The 23,487-nt window shown below is 40.2% G+C and overlaps 1 protein-coding gene across 2 annotated transcripts in view; it reads right to left on the bottom strand.

Annotated features, from left to right (window-relative positions):
- Positions 1-23,487, bottom strand: part of LOC119648802 (dentin sialophosphoprotein) — a 70,707-nt gene that overhangs the window by 29,875 nt on the left and 17,345 nt on the right. Inside the window, exon 1 of one of the 2 annotated variants that reach the window (XM_038050662.1) lies at positions 789-2,376. The exons of the other annotated variant lie outside the window; for it this stretch is intronic. Coding sequence (XP_037906590.1) covers positions 789-799 — 11 coding nt within the window. The 5' untranslated portion in view covers positions 800-2,376. Of the gene's footprint in view, positions 1-788; positions 2,377-23,487 lie in introns of those variants that run through there. 2 annotated transcript variants of the gene reach the window in all.

Genomic DNA, 23,487 nt, shown 5'->3' with positions numbered 1-23,487 from the left:
AATTACCACTAATCCCCACAATCCTTCTTTAATATTTGAACGGAAGCGGCAAATCTGTTAAATTAAGGGCATAGTTTGTCTTTTGGCGGTTAAGATTAAGGTCTAGTCACTTCTTGATTCTCCCACTACTTCTTGTGTAAAAGTTATTTCTTTATTCCTCCAATACCCTTGATTCGTAAAACATCGAATCCGTTAGGTTTCCTGACAACTCTAAAAGAAATTTTGTTTCTAGTGTTATCAATGAAGGTCGCCCGGCTATGTAAGATTTCGACCGCACCCGCTCGAAGGCTAAACCCCACCTTCATAGATAGTTAACCACTTTGTAATACCTCCTGATATTTAATCTAGAATTTAGAGCTATAAGGGGACTGCATACCAAGATTCCTACTGAATTTTCAATTAATCCACTTTTCCTGTATGGTGGCATGTTCAACTTTAAATGTCAATTCTTCGGACTGCGAAATTGACCTCAAACTATTGAGAAATAAATTAAGATTCACAGAAATAACACAACAACCTAACTTGAGAATCAGCTGACAGTTGGTCCCTTTTCGGTTCGCGGCTCAAAAAAATGACCCAAACTCCACTTTAATGGGAAATAAAGTTCAACATTCACTACGAAACCCTAACAAGTTTTCCTACATTTTCGATGCGGTTTGCACAGTTACAAACGAAATATCAGCCAACCAGTCAAACTTATAATTCATACAGGTTTTGTGCAACACCGACCATTGTAGAAAATAATACAATTCATACAAAAAAAAATCCGGATCAAGATCGGGGCTTACCTTTCGTCCATTTCGTGCCAATATTCGTTCAAGACTTGAATAAACGATAACAGCTTCCTGGTTAAATCACTTTTGGGTTAATTATAATTAATTTTTAAATCTTTTTTCGCCTAACTGGAATGTGTAACAATCAACGAATTGATAAAATTTTCGTCAACGTGTAAATCACTTCGAAATTTTCACACCTCAATTATCTAACTACAATTCTTTCGCTTGCTCTCTCCTCTTATTAGGCGAGAAATTCCAAGGTTTTAGATCACAGACAATATAAATAACAGTTAAATATATTTCTACTCTTCTTCTTTCGCTCTCTACGTGGATTAAATTAAAATAAAATAAATCAGAGAACGGCCAAGCGCTTCACAAAAATTATGTAATCGCTATAAACTTTCTTCAGCTTTTTTATCTTCTTTATCTACGCGAATGTTATTAATCACAGATACGGAATTAATTGCACTTTTTGTAATAGACAATTCGCCTAGTTTTACAAATTTTGCAGTTCCAATTACAACAACATTGTCGAAGTTTTGTAAGTTTGATTTCATAATCTGCGTTAGGTTTCGAGATTGGAAAAATTCAGGGCGATTTGAGTGATTTTGATTTTCTTTTTGAAATGTTTGGATTTCGCGACTTTTTCTTCTGCACGGTGAGTGGTGTTGGTATTATTCCAGATTAGATTTTACACTACGTGGAAGTTTCCAAACTGTTAGGCGACTAAAAACCGTAGATTTGGAAATCCATGCGATTAAGCCGATTTCAGCAATATTTAGCACGTCCTCGTCTCTTCCGTACCGCGGAACAGTGAACTGATTTGCTTAGGAGTTTCTTTAGTTACTTCCTCGCAAAGGATCCTCAATCACTGAATGCACTGAGTATCAATCACTCCTTTATAAAATCAGAAGCTTGGACTATCTACCACACTATCCGGATTCGTGTCGTTGGGATTTGTAACTAAATGCGTGGCACAGAACGTTGGCCAAGACTAAGTTCAAAACCACTCGCGGATCCAGTTGTCGTAAAGAATGTTTCAAAAATATATTTGAATAATTAAAGACGTCACACGATAAGCTACGGATAGAGTAAATATACAAAACGTCCGATCGCTTATATTTGCCAATCGCGTCTGAGACGGTGCAATCCGTAAGAAAACTGCCTTGTCTGAGGTCTCTGAATCTGACGCGAGACCGGAGCTAGACCGTAGCTATACGAGCGTGAAAATTATCTTCAAAACTCTAGAACCAAGACAATACGGAAAAAAAAGAATTTTATAATAAAGCTCACTTGGCTTATCACGCCACTCCAGCCGAAACTGGTTTCCTCGACCGAGGGTAAGTGCTAGTAATGCCCATCTGAATTTTTCCGTTCCGCTCTCACCAGTAATGGATGGGTACCATCTCCGCTCTCTCAAAGTATCTTTCAGTATATAAAACGTTCACTACCTGAAGACACACAGCACTTTTAAGATTCAGATAGCTCTCACCTTGCAGGTAAGGCTCAAAGTGGGTTTTTCGATTTCTTTTCTGGAAAGTACGAATTCACTTGCAATTGTAGACAATCGCGACAACTTCCAAAATGGGGCGGCGTGCCCACTGGATGTGTAAAATTTCTAGAATGTTACCATAGACTCCATTTGCCTTCTAGTGTGGGGGTGGACAATGTTCCTCATTAAACTAGAGAAGAAAGAAAGAAGAGCGCATGACACTATCCTAAAAAGCCGCCACAGTAGCCAAGTCATATGTTCAAGATCCACCGACAGTCGGCAATTTGCATTGTGTACCACTGCCTTTATCATCTATGTATGTAAGCCAGGAACTCGAGTCTACATTCATACATTCAAGGGGAAATAACGAAGAAACACGCAATCTGTATTTTGAGTTGGGCGTGCGCCAATTAAGTAGACTAGGGAAGGGGACATACCGTCATCGGATTGGCTTTGTGAGTTACCGTAACTGTTTGCAATGGAACTACTGCGATTATCTAAAAATAGTTTCAATTAAATTAGTATTATACCTCAAGCTCCATGCCGACTGATAAAAGATACATATGATAACAACCTATTTTGTTAAAGTCAATTTCAGAGCCCCGACATTTAACTTCACCGTCCTATCGATATTGGAAACTATTCCTATGTTTATAATCTTTTATTACCTCTATCAATATAAACACCCAATCTCACTAATAGGTGGCATTGAAAGCGTATGGCGGGCTATCGACATCTGGCTTTTTTTTTATGCTTCACTCTAAGGTCAGTGCCATTCGACACCTTACAATCGACATACAATATGTCATATGATGCGAAAGTGTAAACAAGTATAATTTTTGCAGTCTCCAAAATGTCCATTTTTAGGCCCGATAAGTTGATAATTTGGATAACAATAATAAGCTATAAGAGGTGATTTCAATGTAAACAACAGAAAGAGGGAAACCGGTTGGTTAAAGATCCATATAAAACACAACAGCTACTTCCAGAAGCATTAAAAGTTCACCAAATAGTTACTTCAGACATTACATGCCATCGAGAAAATTGAGACGAAAAGTTAATTTGCGGAAGAAAAGGGAAATTATTATACAAGACGAATACCTACTTGGGAAATTTAATTTCAAGGTCTCAAATGGACGTCTTCTTTCTAGGGAAATGTTATTGGAGAAGAATTTATTTATCTCGATAATTTTAACTTTTAAGTACTTATGTGGAGGTACGAGAGACCACCATCTTTCAAAAACAGTTGAAGAATGCAAATAGAAATGGTCTTTGGGTCTAGGGTGCACACTAACCCACACTCTTCTTAGAAGCAAAGGGGGTAATAGAGAAAACGAACGGATCCTACTGCTTCAACAACTCGTGATTCAAAATGTATGATGGCTAACCAATGACCAAATGGACAAGAAAAACTACAAAACAAGTCGGGAAACCGGAAGCTTGGCGCTTCAGATATGAAAGGTTTTATTTGCTTTTTCTGTGAGTGTATTTGAGTGTAGCTTGTTATGTATATGCATTTAGCATGTTAGACTACTCACTTTAGTTCCAATAAATTTACAAGGTAAAGTAAACTTTTTTCATGTATGGAGACCCCCCTAAATCTCAATGTAGAAGCTTATCACTCACTGCATGTCTGCGCATTCGCAGTTTCCACCTTCTCGCCAAATTTCGTGTCAATCGGTATAGCAGTTTCTGAGAAAAGTGCGTGTGACAGACAGACAAAAGTTCCTACAGCTGAATTTAAACCATTGCCAGGCAGTTCAGGAACTGCTGACGGAAATTGCGGAAAAGCAGTGGAGGCCAACAAATCTTACGCGATAGTTACTCTCGACGTGAAGAATGCCTTTATTACGGCAAAATGAAGCAAAATAATTGCGGTTTTAGCCAAATTGGGCGCTCCTAAATACCTGGTGCACATAGTCATGGAATTTCTCCGGGAGAGGATATTGTGTTAGGATTCGGACGATGGACCTAAGAGAACAATCCGCGGGGTCCCACAAGAATCAGTCCTCGGTCCTCCCCTGTGGATAATAATCTATGACGGAATTTTAAAGTTGCAACTACGCAAAGGAGTGACAATCATTGGCTTCGCAGACGACATCGGAGTGACTATCGTGGCCCAAGATATGGATGAGATCGAGGTACTTACAAACGAGGCAATTTTTGAAATCAGGTGTGGATCACGCGGAGCATGAAACCGATTGAGTGCATTGCGAACGTCGTGCGCTTACCGTACAACATTAGACGGAGCAGCTTGTGTGATAGCAGGCATGATCCCCATCGACATCTTGGCGAACGAGGGTCGACGCCTCTATGACCCATCATATGCAGTCGGCGAGTCCTTTACCTATCGTCGGCAACTGTAAGGAAGTGAATCTATTTATTATTTAATATCATGGACCAGAAACATCTTGGAGGGCGGATGGTGGAAAAATTAATGAAGGCGATCCACAATCTGATGAGTAGGTAGGAGCTTCGGAGGAAAGTTACAAATAACGACAGGAGCCGCAGTTCATAACTGATCCTGCCCCCGGGGCGTAATATTGAAATGGCAATTCCGCAAGGTAAGCGAAGGAGGAGGTGATTTTAGTGAGTGAAAGTCTCACATAACCATATGGCAGGAGCCAGCGGTAGGTTTTGAACCTTTCCACCTTGCAACGTATAAAATAAGACAGACAATCATTGAAACGATTTTAACAAGGTTTTGTTTTGCAAACAAAACCTTAAAAACCTCAAGATCTCTCAGAGGAAACATCATTATCCATCTATCCTTTATCATGTTACTCGTGAATTAAAATAACGTTTACATTGAGGCACTCGAACCTAAGTAATAATATAACCACATTTAAACAAAAAATAGGACAACATTCCTTCTAAATGTGGTGCCTATCTGACTACGACTGTCTATCTGACGAAAGAAAAGTGTAAGTTGATTCTATTCAACCATCAGCATTACAAGAAAAACGGAATATAATGCAAATAGAAAAGACAAAAAAGCATGGTAAACTACGAGTAGTTAGAATTGGGGGAAAAGCTAACTACAAATCGCTGCAGCGACATCGGGCATTGGAGAAAAATGGCAAGAACAAGCTATAAGACACAACCAAGGGGGTTTACTTCAACTGAAACTGATTCAGGAGAAGTTGGAGCACTGAGCTGTGGCAAAACCCTTTCTAATGATGATTTGTTTAGGTCAATGTAGCAAAGACTCGGAACAATATTTCAATTCCTAAGATTATAGAAATTTGGATCTACCAACAATTTGCCTCGAAAGATATCGAGTTGTTACAAAAAGGTATCTGAAATTAGCTACAAAGATGAGTGAACAATCAATAAATCAATACCAGTGTCAGGTTGTCAAATTTTTCGGTACATTTTATTTTTCCTAAACATATGCATATAATATTTTAGGAACCATTTGCTTCCTTTTTTAGTGTAATATTTTTGTGACGATTAGCCTGACAATTATTAGAAAGATTAAACATTCCATTCTCCACAATACTGGCAAGGATTTTGATAGAAATTTCGCAGTTTTATTAGATGAAATTGGATTCTAGAAAAGAGTTCAATGGGAATTTCCTGTACAGCTTCCAAAATAGAGTGATATATACTGAATCCTATGCCCTGAAAGTGTTGTGTCTGCGAATTATATAAAGTAAGCACTTTACATCTGCAAATTCCTTCGGCCAAACTGCTCCTAAGGCAGAGGTGAGGCAGCGTCTGACCAGTTGCCTCTTCGCCGTGGACAAAAAAAAAGTTGGGGGGGGGGGAATAATTTGCTCCCTATTTCATTCGGTCTGACATCAAGTGGATGCGGAGTTAGGATCTCTCAATCCTCAAACCGACGCGGAATTCATTTGTCACCAGAAAGGTGGGGAAAAGTGATCACAAGCGATGGATAATTTTCAGGAATTAGATCAATGATCCCCAACACATATATCCATTTTATGGCTTTTTCCCCCAATGCAACATTTTTCGAGCTATACTTTTGCTTTAACTTAGAATACACAGAAGCGAAATGTACATAGTATTTTCAATATTCAGCCCATTTTTTGGAATTACCACTGACATAAACGACTTGAACCAGAGAAGCATGCCAATTTCAGGGGCGGTCATCGAAAATAAAGAAGAGTTTGTTCAGTACCGTCATAAGTGCAAATGAAGTCTTCAAATTTAATGGGAGCAGAGAAAGGTTTTTGTAAGTTTAAAGCATTGCTTGGGCTGTGTAATTTAAAATTAATGCAAAGGAAGCTAGTGCTGATTATGAATAAATAACAAACTTTTTTAATGTTGCGTATATCTACTTCTAAGGAGGAAGCTCTAACACTAGGCTTTAAACTCTTCAAAGATTTCTTTTAGACAGAAATGCTGTGGGCCCATAATAGTGTATCATTCGAACCACACCATCGTGCCTTATAAATATTTCGACAGCGAAGCTACCAATTCTTTGGAGGGATAATAAAAATGTTTAACTAATTTCGCCCATATCCACTGATAGGTTTAGGACTAAATTTTGACCAGCAGCCAAGGAATGCTGTAAAAGGGGCAACTTATAACAAAAGGTTCTGTTAATGTCGCTAATGCTTTTGGATATCCCGCAATAGTAGGTGTCCAGGCTCAGACCAGCCAAGGTTGCAGCTAGCTTTTACTCAATATAATGCAAACCCTTGTCGGGTTTTCGAATTGATCCGTAGCCACTTTCAATCAAGCTGTTCCGCATGGCAGAGGCGCAAGGGAGCATCTGATGAAATTGCCTCTGCCCTGCAATGGAAACCGTCAGCCAACATAAAACTTTCTTTGAAGTGTTGGGTATTCGCCTAAGAAAAGGAGTGACGCTACGAAGAAGAAGTGAGTTGCTCTTCAGAGTCAGTGCGGCCCGCAGTTAAGTAGATAGCAGGCTCAGGACCACCACATTTCCAAGCAAAATACCAAATTTGTTGTCATCACATTACATATACATGTTACAAAGGGAAGTATATTCTGGTAGTTTGTGATCGAAGTCAATTTTCGATAAACAATAGAGTTTCAATCCGAAGAAGTGAAATTGTACAACAATAAACTGTCCATATGGCATCAAAAAGGACCAGACAATTGACATGAAACTTACCACGAACCACGCAATCAAATACCAAGAAAAATGTCTTACCTGAAAAGAGAAAAACAGTTTTTTAGAACACAAGTAATATCTTCAACAACACAATTTATTTGAATAACAAATTTGGTGTTAGCTAATTAGCAAACTTCAAATTCTGCATAAGTACACAAGAAAAGGGAATGGGCCATAATTAACTCTATTTTATCAAATAATTCACACCAACTTGTGCAAGAGCCTGTAACTAAAAAGTAAGAGGAATTAAGTTCTGCATATTACGACTCCCAAGCGCTAAAAAACAGAAGTGCTCCACCCCATTGAACTGAAGTCTGTTGTTCTCCTTTTTCCGCCAATTTTGCTTCCTTCAGATACTCACCCAGGTGTGCTTCAATCTCCCTTTTAGTCTAACCGAAATACACTCCAGATTTGCCCATTTTGTCGATTGGGTGCTTGGTTGACATCAGACGGGCTCGATATTTTTACTATTGAAAACAACGTTCAAACCATGTTTTCACAGCTTTTTTCGTTTCAGCTAAAAGGGAATTTGGTCAAACTACGAAGCCTTTCATCTTTTACGGGCTGTTTATCTGGAGCACATTTGGTGAGCGGTTATCTTGAAGAGTCCTCTTATTCCATACAGAAAACGCAGGACTGATGTCCTACCACAAACCGCAAAACAGATTAACAAAGTCATCAGCAAACAAAAGACTGAGAATCTCCAACCGAATATTATCTAGGATCAAAGGACTTCACAAGATCTGTAAACCAAAGATGAAGATAAGGAAATTCGTCTCTGCGGCAATATCGCCAACATGTTGTTGAACAATTTGAGACGAAAATTCGAGGAGGCCGAAGTCCTGCTGTAATTTGACGTGAAGGATCTTTGTCCAAGTACTCCGATCATTAGCTTCAGTAGCGACAATGAAAAAGTAAGATGACGCTATACCTTAATCATGTCAGAATTTGCGTGGAAGGAAATTTCTTCTCATGTAAAGCTCAATTTTTAGTGTTTTCTGGTATATGCTGGGTCGTAAAGGGAAAATCTGGGTCCCGGATGAAAATTATGCGCAAAAATGAGACCCGAAGTGAAAGTCGCAAAAGAAGTCGGGGCCCGAGGGGATTTCCCCCTTTCCATCTCCCTCTTGTCAGGCCTGCGTATATAACAAGATCCCATATCTGAGTGTAATTATGCGGTGTTTCCAACGATTAATTATCTGAAATAATAAAAAACTTATTTCTTTTTCGTAGGTGTAGATATTTATTCTTGCAAATACCGATATTTCGGGAACCACTTGTCCCTTCATCATTGCTAACAAGTCTGCCCTGCTAGTTTCAGCAATGAGGAAATGGACAGATTTGTTACCGCTGATGAAGGGAACAAGTGGTTCCCGAAATATCGGTATTTGCAAGAATAAATATCTACACGAACGAAAAAGAAACAACAAGCTTTTTATTCTTTCAAGATTCCATAGCTACCAGGAGATATCTAAATATAATAAATATATAGTAATTGCCGCTGCTGGAGTAGGTATTTTTGATTTAAAGTAAATTTGACAAAATGCCGGGCGGTAAAGAACTTACTGACTTCAAAAAAGGCAAAATAGTATGTTTAAAGGAAAATGGAGTCACTATGAGAGAAATTTCACGGCAAATTGAGCGTAGTCACTGCGTTGTCCAAAACTTTTTGAAAAGTCCTAGTGGATATGGTACCACAAAGTGCTCTGGGCGTAAAAGACATCTTGATCGGCGAATGAAGCAATGAAGGTGAAAATGAAGCAAGTACCGAAGTTAACCCAACGTCACAAGGAAGCTAGAGTGGCATTTGCATTGAAAAATTTGGATACAGACTTCAATACGGTAACCATTATCTCACACAGTTTAAAGTAAAAATGTCTGAAGCAACAAGGACTTTTCAGGTCATATTCTCTGGTGAAAAAAAAATGGAATCTGGATGGGTTAGATGAAATGAAAATGGTTACCCACTATGGACTTTTCAGGAAGACAAAGCACGAATTCATGTCAGTCGCGAAACAGAAGTTTGGTTTTTACAAAATCCATCAAAGTTATGGAGTGGCCAGCGTGCTCTCCGGATTTGAATCCAATTGAGAACCTGTGGGGTATACATGCACAGCGGGTTTAAAAATATAATCGGCAATTCGACACGGTTAAAGAGCTCATAACGGCGCTGCACGATGGGTGGCAGAAAATTGACGAAAATTTTGATTGAAAACCTCCGCGTAGCGCTCGAGGTGACATAATTCTGAAGTTATTTTTAGTTTTCTTTTTTCAAATCTTCTCACTAATTAAGTTAATAATAAGAAAATATATGTGCCCTTATAGGTTTGAAACAAGGGCGAAGTAAGTAAAATTGAATTAAAAAGGTATCCTTAATTTACAAAATTTGGCAAAAATATATTTTTTCCATTTCTTCTTTGTAATACTAGTTTGCCATTTTGAAAATAAAGGGAGTTTTAAAGTGACCTTATCATTATGAAAAGCACCTTCTAAGAATGGGACGATTTTTCAATGAAAAGGACGGTTACGGCAGTGCCACTAAAGTCCAAAACGTAGAGAAAGATCAGAACATGAGGTGGTTGGGGTAGAATTCTAACACGAAAAAATTAGATAATGTGACTCTCATTTTGTTCTTACACACTAAATTAAAGTCTTCTTCGTTTGAAAAATTGTTAAATGGGGCCTGCAAAGTTTTAAATCTGGATCTAGAGAGCTGGTATGGTCTACGAACACTTAGTGCCAGAAGAATTCGTGGGCTTGAGTTCAATTGCTCTACCACGATCCGAAAAAAAAGGTCGAAATGTGGCGGGTGTATCAAAACCGCTTCGTGTCTCTATTGGTGTTCATCAAGGAAGCGCCCTCTCACCACTCCCCTTTGTTCTTATTATGGACACTGCCACTCGAGACAACCAACGTCCAGCGCCCTATATACTGCTTTATGCAGATGATGCTTTCGTAGCGTGTTATAGCAAAAATGATCTCGAGCAACTTGTCCAAAAATGGAATGATTCCATGCAACACGGTCTCAGATTGAATCTGAATAAAACCAATCCCCATAAAACAGGCACAGTCACTGTTAACGGCAGTCGCCTGCCCAGAACTGAGCGAACTAAATATCATATTTTGCGTTATGGAATTTCATCACGCATTAAGGGGGTCATCACGTGTGTCGGATTCACGGAATCGAATTTTTTTTGGCATCAATTGAATCTAGATATAGTGTAGAATATATGGGCAAAGTAATTTTTTGATATTCGGAGTCGTTTGGAGATTATAGTGGTAAACACGTAGTAAGTCACATGCCAGATTTATGCCGCCCGAATTTTTTTCTTATTTCTGCGGTCCGCAAACTAGGATAATTGCGATTCATTCAGTAGTTTTTTTTTTATTTATTGGAGAAGCCGTAAAAAAACATCAAAATTCACAAAAAAAAGTTTAACAATGCAGCAAAAATTTAGCTTTTAATATTTTTTACTAATCCTGTAGTTAAGTCTGCACGTTAAAATGCCGTTCACTTTTTTTCTCTAAATGATCGCAGCGTCCTCTAGCGTGGCAGCAGAAAAACACCTTTTTTGAAGGTGGGTGTATAAATTGTTCTGTATTTCAATAACGAACTATATGATCGGGCTGGAAAAATTACTATGCACGCTCAAGATGTTAGTGAATCCGTGGTGAAAAATTCATATTTGTATCTTTATCCAGTTCGTCACAAAAAAATTATAAAAAAAGTCAAAAAAACCGCCTTCACACGAGATGACCCCCTTAAGGGGGAAAACTACATTAGGAGGTTTTCAGAATCGATTTTTTTATTGAATGAAATGTTAACTTAGCTATCCCAGAATACACTGCAAAAAGATCAAAGCGAAATTCGTGTTGCTTTAGATTTTACGAGCGTAGAGCCGAGCGATGATCGGATACAGACTTAGGCTACAGTGCCCAGAAGGTAATCGCTCTATCTTATGTAATCTTGTAGCGCTATGAAAATAGCGTATTTATGAATACTTGGCGTCAGTGCCGTAGGAATTTTAACTCAAAAAGTAATAAACCGATAATTATGATATTTGCGCATAATCCTGATTTTGATTATTTTCGCCCCTGTTGAGGTTCATATTCTTAGAAAATAAATTGATAATGTAAAATTAAAAGCTTTTTTATTTCAGATAAAAATTGGAGTCGCTAAACTTTTATCACGACCTTCATCGGAATAATAACGCCTTTTTAAGGTTTTGTGTAAACACAAAACCTTGTTAAAATCGGTTTACTGTCTGTCTGTCCGTCACACGCATTTTTCTCGGAGACGGTTATAGTGATTGACACCAAATTCGGTAGAAAGATGAGAACTGTGAATGCTCACGCATACAGTGAATTACATCCTTTTACGTCGTATTTAAGGGGGGGTCCCCATACATGCGAAAGGGGAGTGTAAAATTTTTTTTCATCAAATATAGTCATGTGGGATATCAAATTAAAGGTCTCGATTAGTACTTTTCAAAGCCGATCTTAGTTTTGACATTTGTTAGACAGGTGGGGAGTGCGAGGGGATGGAAGTGATCATTCCTTTAAGGGGGCCATTCTCAGAAACTGCCAACCCGCAAAATCTGAAAAAAATCAGGAGGCTGCCACTATATGGTGCCTGGGCTCCGAATTACCTTCCATACCGATATCTGTTCAAATAAAGTTAATAATAGTATATAACTATAATTTTTTATAATTGGCTGGAACCCCCCTAAATTCATCCTAGCACCACGAAAGTGGTGTAAACTGTGATGTGGAGCATAATCTTACCAAGTTTAGTGGAAATCGTACTATTACTAACAAAGTTATAACACGTAAAAGTTGTTGCTTCTTTGAAAATTGAAGACTATAAATATTTATATCACCCGAAAGTGGATACTCTCCCATAATATGCTACGTACTAAGAAATACGCAAAACCTTTCGTACCTGAAGCGTCCAGCTTCCGGTTTCCCGACTTGTTTATTTTTGGCTTGAATTCTTGAAAAATATTAAAGTTCTTGGGAATATGACTATTATGACATCCAAACTTGATTGAATTCTAATTTTTCTCACTCAAAAAATCCAAAAAAACATACCTTGAAATAGGCCTTCTAATGTGGTTCCCCACTTAATATAGAAAAACGCATAATACAGAAGGACACAGAGATGGATGAGTTTAATTCTGGTCTTCCGATAGTGATTGATTTTGTGAAAATAGTCAGCGATACGTTTGAATTTCTTAAGAAATTCTGATAAAAGTTGACGCTGACAACTAAATGAATAATGCATACCTAAGAAGATTGGATACAGGAGATTTGTCTCTCGGCGCATTGTTTAAATTTGTATGGTGGAAGAAAAGCATTGCACATTTTCGACATTATTCAATCACTTGCGCGTGCGAAATTTTTATGCATGGAATGGAGAAACATAAACAAGAAAACCATCTAGACGTCATCGAGACACGCGCCAGTTAGCTACCCCGTATCTAACCTTCGTATATGCAATGACATTCCGTGCCGCCTAGAAACTTGATTTGCTGCTCCTGCCTAAAACCTTTTTGGGACTTTCTGATCGCAATTAAGGGAATAACTCACCAAAGTGAGAAAATTACTAATCATTCTCGAATTTCCTTTATTTCTCAAAGCGTGCTTGAATTTACTATAGAACCTTACAAAGAATAAAATGAAAAACATTTCCAACCACAAAGTAGGTTTGAGAATGAAAACATTTTCTCTATTATTCACTTCCACAAATGGCAACTCCATTATCAGCCAACTACGTCAGTCGGTCATTCCTCAAATAGTTTTCATGACTATATAGACGTCGGCGTGCGCCAAAAAATCGTCCAAGTAAGAGTGAACATAGTAGTTTCGGCTCCCCATCTCTCGGCATACAGCTTTGCAAAAGTGTTGGAGAATCACCTGATTTTCTGTTAACCATATCGAAGAAAAGCTGAACGCAGGCAACCAAAAGAGATGGGAGGAGAGAAAAAGGCGCTATGTAGCGGATGTATGGAGTGAGACATGAAGAGGCTTCGTCACTTCTAACTGAAAATTAGAATTAATCATACATACACTGAGCTAGCCATGGAAAAACTGGATTGCAGGGGTACCCCGTTCAATCTGAACCGCGAAAGTGGATCTTTGAATAAAAATTGACCCTATATAATATACACACGTGCATGAATGGGTTAATACGGACGTTTCGACATTCCACAGAGAATCTCGGTACAGTGCAACTCATAATAATAGATCAACTATTCATTTCCTGATGCGGACGCAACTATTTCCGCACTTAATAGTGCAAATGATCATGTTAGCTGGCAGTGGTTGATGTTGTGAGGTGATACGGACATGTGAATCTAGATAAAACCTCATCTGGTGGTTCATTTGATCAATGAATCATTTCTCTGTACAGTACTGGCTTTGAGAGAAATTAAAAATGCATGACTACGCGCCCCAGTGGCACGTCTCAAAGGAGAGGAAAGAGAGAGGAACGTGCCGAACTATTGGAAGTCGAACAAGCCAAGCTCCATTGCTTGAAGCCACTTTACTGACTTGGCATTGAACTAAAAATGGAAAATGATTTTCCTAATATTTCACTTACATGATCTGATTTTCTTTTCAGCTTGCGTACGTAGCAAAGTATTAGATGCGAAATGTGAAGTGAAACAATGACGCGGAAATTTTGCTGTTTTGTGTTCCACGTTGGAAAGATATCAAATGCGGGGATGATATTTGGATTTACCAACTAAAAATAGTACCTCGAGTGCAATAAGATTACAAATAATGGCTTTCTAGATATATCTGTGGCACGTGTAAGGAGATTTTATAGAAATAGCGCAGATGTAAGTTTATTTGACGTGCGATGTGAGCCTGCCAGTGGTCATGTAATAAATACATTTTGAATATAATGTTTTGCTCAGAGAATCCTCTCGTTTTGTTGATTGACCCCACATCAAAACGTGGCGCAATAATTGGGTACATTGAGATATTCTAATTTGGTCAATTAAAGCAGAAATAAAACCGGGAATCGTCGAACCACCCAAAATGAATTCTTTGCCAGTTGGCTCTCCCGCTCTGTAGCATTACTTTTACCATCAACTTTTATAATGCCCGAAAGAAATGAAATTAATACACCCAGACTGAACATGTGTAAATCGAGAAAACACGCCACTTTTTCCATCCAATCAGAGCAGGGCTGTGTCCCTTTTCAAATTTCTTGTTTTCGTTAGATTTTCCCCTTCGCGTGAAGCGTCTGAACCAAGTGCAGAGAAAATGGCTCAAAAATTGGTGAGCGTTGTATGTGCAGTGACCTCATAGCACTGGGATGTGATATCCTGTGGGTAGCCATGTCATCGCCTTCGCGTGTGCACATGGCCCCTGGCACTCCCTAACTTCCTTTGGGTTGAAGAAGGGTTTCTTTGTGTAGATATTTCTGTGATGACGTTAATAGAATGCAAGGCGCCCGAATTCAGTTTGGGTTATATTCATAAAAATAGACTTTATGACTTTTCAAGAATGTCGTCGTGGTTGAGCAACTCTTCTGAAGGAAGAATATCCTCCACTAGGATTGCTTTGGATTGTGTTTTTGACTTTGATACCGAGGCGAGGTGATTCACGCATTCTAAGGTAAAACGAATATCGTTAGTCATAACTTGAGCACAAACCAATTGGGTGTAAACTCATGACACAGCAATAAGAAATTAGATAAGATACGAAATTAGATAAATTGAATCAAAGCAATAGCCAGCTATGCGCTCGTCAAAAACAGCATTGATAACTCACACCAAGGGGACAGCAATACTTTAAAATGCAGAGCGACCACTCAACAGGGTGAAGACTGACCTATCAATAGTAACTTCGTTATAAACAATAATTGCAGTTCAGAAACCTTGCATGCCATTCATACCTCACACGTACTAAACTCAGTACAAAAATGTGCATACGTTGCCGAAAATCATATGTGAGGCTACATATGAATGACATACGAATGTATGTAGCAAACAATCATATAGTTGACGAGTCGAAGAATCAACTGACCAATCAACATTTTTTTCTGTAAAAATTCATATTCAACCTTCAACGGAATGTTGATTTAGTTGCTGCGGTTGTAAATTGGAAGGAGCTACGTCAAACATAACGGGGGGTTCCGGGGGCCTCATGAAGCAGTTGGCCGTGGTCAATTTTTTTTTTTTCGTTTCACGCCGATTGCTTCAGTGGAACCAAAGAAATAATCACCGAATTTAAGGGGCTCGTTAACAAGACATAGTTTACGAAAGTTGTTTTTGACTGGAAAAATGTAGGTAGGTGCAGTTGGATTTCCGGACTATCAACCCCAGTGGAGAAACACAAACGTACTGACTTATCGAGGGTGTCAATGCCGGTCTATAAGTAAACCTTATCAGCAGCAAAGCATGCGTTAAACCATGTGCGGAAGCAATGCAGAATTAACCTGATCGATTGCACATGCAACCAATTTGTATAGAAACTGAAACCTCAAACAACCAATCTTCCATCCGCATCAGTGATTATCTCTCCCGCATTCAAAACAGGTAAAACTCAACCTGGATTGACCTGTAACCCCTTAAGATATATTGCACCGAATTGCTTGCCGCCTTGGCCATTGTATTGAATCTTCGCCACTACTTATCGGATAAATGAATAGATTATGATGTAACCGGCCATTCTTCATGCCCGCCACCACACCCTCCCAACATATGAGCGCGGTACACCTATGACTCCGACATGATTTTGATGGAGGAAAGAAAATTATGCATACGTTATTCGATTTCATTTGTATGTTTTCTCGAAAGTTATCTGAATATACACGCAGGCTAGTAGGGGGTCTACCGCACCTTTGATGCTATAGTTGTACTGTTAGCCTTTCCAAGCCCCTCCGCTCTAAATCGTGATTTGTAAATTTAACTTGGATATTGGGTCTATGTGAAGAATTTTTTCTTTGAAAAGTAAAATGAGGGAATTGGTAGAAAGAAACCATAGTTTCTGTTGTGCAGGTGTTGTTACGTATGGAGATGAGAAACATTGCTCGCGAAAAAAAAAATTACAACTATGGAAAAATGTAAATCAATTAAAACCCAGCTAGTGTTGAAAGATATCTTTCTAGGCGAATTTTTGCTGAGATTAGATAATATTCGAAGAAATAAATAGCAAATACCTGGTCCAGGAAGGTAACTTTTTAGGAAAATTGAAGTCTCTGCAAATGACAAGCTTAGAACAACAGAGTGAACAAAAACTAGGCCAGAGCCGATCAAATTCCAACACTGGATCTGAAGAGAACTGCCGCTAATATTCGTCACATATCAAGCTCCCGCTTACAGTGCCACCGCCGCTAGCAAGATACAAATGCACGTCAATGCTATGCTATGAATATCCATTTCCTGAAGCCTTTGAATCAGTTGTCGACTATATACTTATATTGCCTTATAGTACCTATTGAGCGTCGAAGCCGCCCTTGCCCGCGGTAACTTAAAACCCTTTTGGTCTCACGCTCGCAATTCTCGTAATCCAACTCAATCTCTTCCTTCTTCTATCAGCTTCGCTGACCCCACTGCCAACTCCCCGCAACAATCCTGCGCCCTTCTCTGCACCTACTTCTGTTCAATTCTTTCTCCTTCGAGCTCTCCACCCTCTACACCTTTCATAACTACAGACTTCTCCGAATCTCTAACCACTCCTCTCCTTACGCCTTCCTTGGTTGAGTTAATCTTGACCCCAATATCGGACCTGACCCTGATGGGCTTCCTAATCTCTTCCTCCTTAACTGTAGAAAACACATTTCTCTCCCCCTGAGTATAATCTAAAACAAAAGTCTAAATGAATGCTACTTCCCCCGTCTCTGGAAAGAGGCCCTTATCATTCATATCCTCAAGAGCGGAAACCCTTCCCTTGCTGTGAACTACCGCCCCATTTCTCTTCTCTCCTCTTGCTTCAAAATCCTGGAAAGATACGTCAACGACTGGTTGAACGCGCACTTCGGTCACCTCATTGTCAAAGAGCAGCATGGTTTCGTGAAACATAGATCAACGGCTTCAAATCTTCTGGTCTTTACCAACTTTGTTGCTAAATGCTTGAATTCACGACAGGAGGTACATCCTATTTACACTGATTTCTCCAAAACCTTTGATACCGTTGACCATAACATTCTCCTCTCTAAACTTTCATTACTAGACTTCCCTCTCTCAGCCATCTCCCGGCTTTCCTCCTATCTCTCGTACCATTCCTGAAAAGTTTCTTTCCATGGTTACTCATCTCGTTCCTTCTCTCCCTCCTCTGGTGTTCCCCAAGGCTCTATACTTGACCCCTACTCTTCCTGTTTAGTCCGTTAGTGTTCGGTCAACAAGCTAATACTTAATGTCAACAAGTGGCACTGGATGCGCTATTCCCTTAAACCCTCCCCAACATCCTTTTCCTATTTTCTCAGCGGACAACCCCTTTCACTATTGACCTCCTTCAAAGACCTGGGTGTAATATTCGACCATAAACTTCGTTCCAATTCCCACTTCGTTGACATCATCAACAGAGCTTCCAAAATGTCTGGTTTTATCCTACGTTCCTCCTCCGACTTTACCTCAATCCAGCCCTCCTTAACACTCTTCAATTCCCTTGTAAGAAACATCCTTGGATATTGCTGTGTAGTCTGGTCCCCCTACCGCATCCGTGACTGCCGCGCTCAGGAAGCTGTACAAAGCAAATTCACGCGGACCCTCTTCTACAAAAAGAACCTTCCACGGGTTGATTATCCGTCACGACTCCGCACCCTCAATCTCCCCTCCCTACAGCAACACCGTATCTTCCTTGATATATGCACTTTTTTCAAAGTCTGCAATTGTCTGATGGACTGTTCCGCCAACTCGGATATTACTTCCCGTATCGCCTCGTCTCATAACATACGTAATGCGGACATATTTGATGCACCCTTCGCGGAGCTTGAGATTTACTTTCACTCTCCGATCCTGAGGCTTTGTCGGTCCTACAATGCCCTACAGCTTGGGTCCTTTGACTCTATTTCCCTCTCTAGCTTTAAGCGTAAAATAAGCTATTCACTTGCTCCTCCCTCTGAGGACAATATGTAATAAGGAATTTGCTTTCTGTGTATTGTCCTCATTAAATAAAAAAGTAAATAAATAAATCCATGGATCTTACAAGGTATATTAATAGCGCTCTCACCCATTTTCTTCAGGTTTCCATGAATCATGAATCGTAGGAAAGAAACATAAACTGCAAATTCTTGGGAAAAACTCGATTTTTTTCACAACTGGAACAAGAGATTAGTCTCCGTTTTGCCATTCAACCACCAGCCACAGACATGCCCCCAGAAATATTTAAGCGCTGGAAAACATTCAGAAGATATATCATTCAAACGTGGCCCTTTCGGCAGGAAAATCTCCGATCTGACGATCTGATGGACGGAAGTAAAAAACGTGCATAAATACCAGTCCAAAAGTGAGCAATACCGACACTGATCAGCAAAACCAATGAATTGTAGGATATAATGAAGTCCCTAGAGCTCAACCTTTGATCATTAAAACCTTCTTCAACCCTGTTCACTTAAGACCGAGCAGATGGACCGCATTGTAAGGCCACTATTCCCTGCGCATCCCGTATGGGATAATGACGTCGGCGCGGAGAGCGCAGAGCACTCTCCATTTTTCTCTGTAAAAGAGTTGGAACAGGCAGTCCTCTCTATGAAAAGCAAGAAGGCGCCAGGACCCATCGGACAATATTCCAGCAGAGGTATACAAACTGGTATTCCAACACCGGCCAGATCTACTGCTCGGCGCATTCAACGCTTGCCTGAAAGAGGGCACTTTCCCTGCTCGTTGGAAGGTGGCGAGGCTTGGGCTGATCCACTATGTATGCTTGACACTGCTGGAAAAGTGCTTGAAAAGCTCATCAGAAGTAGACTCACTGAAGCGATACGCGCTGTCTGAGATTTATCACCCCGAGAGTTAGATTTTAGTGCAGGGAGATCCACAGTTGATGCTGTCATGCAAGTCGTGGATGCCGTTCAACGAGCGGAGACACAAAGCCGCCGAACTGGACGGGTGGTGCAGCTCGTAACGATTGACGTCAGAAACGCTTTTAATTCCGTAAGTTGGAAAGATATTCTAGGAACTTTATACAATACTTTCCACGTTCCAGTACCGCACTGTCTCTAAACCGGCCGTGATGTTGATCGCGGGAGTGATTCCCGTTGCCCTTCTTGCTAAGGAGCGTCAAGCCATATACAACCGCAAGGGAGATGAGCCAAGGGAGGTTGTTGCTCGTGAGGAACCGCAACGCACTCTAGACGAATGGCAATTCTCTTGGCAAAATGAAACTAGAGGCAAAAGGACTGCGCGGCTCATCGGCAAATTAGGTGCGTGGCTGAATCGGAAGCATAGTGAGGCTGACTATTTTCCCTTTTCTTACCCAATTTTGAAGTGAGCATGGAAGTTTTCAGTCTTACCTGCACAAGATTGCGATCTCCGGATTGTGTGTTTTACAATGGAGTTGTGGACGACGCCCACCACACTTTTTTTTCCTGCGGAAGGTGGGATGCAGATCGTCAGCAGCTCTATTTAAATACATCTCTCCAACCAACATTGTCGAAGAGATGCTGAGGAATGCTGACAGGTGGAGCCCATTACGTTCGGCTCCTTCTCGTTGCTAAGAAGATAGAGCTCGACCGGTGGAGGAGGCGTTGGAAAGAGTTTTTTGAACTGATAGTTGCCTTCCTTCTCTCCCCTCCCATTGGTGACAAGAATTCCCTGATTTGGAGGCTCCGCAGGGCGGGAGAGTTCGGGGACTAGCCCAAAGTAATGTGACGAACTGTTCCCCTCCCCCCAAAACACTGCAATCTCGTTTGGTAGACTTTCGCATCCCTTGCAGAAGTGAGGCAGCTTCTGATGAATTACCTCTGCCCTGACAAAATCGGTGAAAGTGAGAATAATCTAATCTAAACTAAGTTGCTCCGTGCGCAGGGCTATTTGTCATACAAGCACATATTATTTTTAAGCTCCGTTCTATTGTACTTTTTGCTCAACGCCTGACACCATACAATTGAATCGTACGTTAGGATGGGGCGCGCCACAGTGGTGTACATCCAGAGAACCTTCCTCGGCCGGAGACCCCACTTCCCTGCAAAAGTTCCCTTGCAGGCATTATTATCAACGGCCCAACAATCGGTATCCAGTCTAGGCCTGCCTTAGTAAAGAACTCCAGATACCCCGGTTTTGCGCCGAGGTCCACCAGTTCGATATTCCTAAAGGCGATCTGGCATCCTGACCTACGCCATCGCTCCATCTCAGGCAGAGTCTCCCTCCTATTCTTTTTTTACTATAGTTGCCCTTATAGACTTTCCGAGATGGATCATCCTCATTCATACGGATTAAGTGACCCGCCCACCGTAACCTATTGAGCCGGGTTTTATCCACAACCTGACGGTCATGGAATTGCTCATAGATTTCGTCGTTATGTAGGCTACAGAATCGTTAATCCTTATGTAGTGAGCCAAAGATTCTTCAGAGGATTTTCTTCTCTCGAACGTGGCCAAGAGTTCACAATTTTTCTTCCTAAAAACCCAAGTCTCCGAGGAATACATGAGGACTGGCAAGATCATTATCTGGTACAGTAAGAGCTTTGACCATATGATGAGACATTCCGAGTGGAAAAGTTTTTATAAGCTGAAATATGCTCTGTTGGCTGCCAATAACCGTGCGCGGATTTCATCATCGTAGTTGTTATCGGTTGTGATTTTCGATAATAGATAGGAGAAATTATCAACGGTCTCAAAGTTGTAGTCTCCTATCCTTATTTTTCCCGTTTGACCAGTGCGGTTTGATGATGTTGGTTGGTTGGTTTTTGATGCTGACGTTGCCACCATATATTTCGTCTAGCCTTCATTGATGTGCAGCCCAAGATCTCGCGCCGCCTGCTTCACTTGTTGACCTCAGAACATCTTGTGGTTCATTTTAAAACAGTATGCGGTGTTGACAACACCACTTCACTTTCTTTTCATCGTTCGTAGAGACAAATAAGAAAACATCATTTGTAACCTAAACGATATTAAACGAATATGGATTCGAAACTTCATAGAATTCTCAGATGGGTCCTAGTGTTGATATAATACTGACGAGACTATGGAAAAAAGGGAGAGTATATTTGGTAACTCTCCCACACAAATTAATTGTGACGATATAGACTCATGAAAGAATATCTAACGACTGACGCAAAAAATTACATCCCCGTTATACTATATAAAAAGGGAGATAAACTATCCCGATTTCATACTAGGACCGTATGCAAAAAGATTATTGCGGATATCAAGCTGACTTCAGAACTGGCCAGTCTACAACTGATCAAATATCCTCAGTAAAATAGATGTTTGGGAAATGCTGGAAAATCACCAACAATGTACACGAAAAGTCCGCTTGAAAGGCTTATTGTAGTATACGGGTAGATCGTAATATACTGTGTAAGATAATGCTCATGAAATCCCATCGAAACTGGTACGAATAACGAAACTGATCATTGTCAAGACCCAAGGAAAATTGGGACCCTGGGTTCAAACAAGGAGACGATCTTATTCCCACCTCCTACTAGTTACTGCTGAATCAGTAGCTTTGTACTGATGAAGGGAGTAAGTTGCTCCCGAAATATATATATACATAATAAAATAAAATTGTATAATAGTTTGGAGTAAGCTACTGGTCTATCAATTTTAGACTTAACTACAAACAGAAGGCAGTATCTAACATTTTAGAATGCGGAGTTATACGAGATCTTGTAACGATCCAGCTGCATCCATTCTATTATCATAAAACTCCACAAGCTGCAGTGGGGCAAGCCATATGGAGCGTATGAACAACGCTAGAAACCTCAAGCGCATGCTGTAGGATGAATCTCGAGGCACACGATCAAAAGAAAAACCACGAAAAAGATAGGGCGCGATGTACGACTACAGTAGGTCGCTGTTAGGATTTGGCAATTTGAGGACGCCAGCAGTGTACCGAAAAGTTTGGAGGCTATGTATTCTGAGGACCCTAGCCCAGATTTGGGTTGCCGCACCATTTATGATGATGCTAAGCAATAGAATCCACGATCTCAGAGTGGCCGCCGAGGGAATCGCGATAGGAAAAGGCGCAGAAAAGTGAAGGAGAGCAGACTTCTTAGAAAGACCTGGAGGAAGCTGATACTACACAGTTCAGTTAACCGACAGCGATGGTATATAGGTTTAATGCAAGGCAAACTTGCTTGACGTGTTAAGAATTCAGGGAATAAGCAAAGCAAGGCTTGTAGCATTGATAAAGAGAACAAGTGGTTTTCGAAATATCAGTATTTGCAAGGTTAAAAAATTATACTACCGAAAAACAAAAATAAGTCCTAATTATTTCAAATAAGCAAAGCAACAAAATTGTAAATGTAATACGAGAATATGGATTCTAGTGCAGTACCGAAACATCCTTAGTTCGAGAAGGACGAGAATGACACGAAAAACATTAAAGTCAACTGGCCACCACAAATATCCAAACTTCCCGGATCGCCGTTCAAGAATACCTGAAAATTGCTGAACAATCACGTGAAGACAACTTTATTCAGCTAATTGCGACTTACAATGAAAAATTGACCTTTTTCCGCAATTCCAAAAAATAAAATTAATTGTTGAATAGTTGAAGCTAGGGGAATCGGTTGTCAAACCCGGCCCATTTTCAAAACAGACGTTGACATGTGCGCGAAATTTTGAAGACATAATCCGTTTTTCCTTGGTTTCAAGGAGTGGGACCATTGATGCAGACCTCTACTGTGAATTGCTTGATCGAATCCATGCGGCCCATCAATACTACAACGACCAAAAAGACGTCAAAAAAATTTAACTGGAACGTGGTACCCTTCTCATGATATCCACTAGTTTATTTTGACCCAAAACCCTTCTTGACTTGGATAAAATCATGGTGTAGTATCCCAAAATTTTGATATTCTCCAACCAGATGCCAGAGGCTTAACAGTTAGAAGTAATTAACTTCCAAGAAGAGGATCCAGAGTTGAGGCTCCAGATGATGGCTCAGGGACTAGCTCATGGCACTTGGTGTAGGATTTAACAGCAAGACGGCCAA

Source organism: Hermetia illucens, chromosome 1, assembly GCF_905115235.1.
Source record: "Hermetia illucens chromosome 1, iHerIll2.2.curated.20191125, whole genome shotgun sequence".
NCBI classification, from domain to species: Eukaryota; Metazoa; Arthropoda; class Insecta; order Diptera; family Stratiomyidae; genus Hermetia; species Hermetia illucens.
The sequence above is the reverse complement of the archived record's forward strand: the minus strand, read 5'-3'. Positions and strand labels throughout refer to the sequence as shown.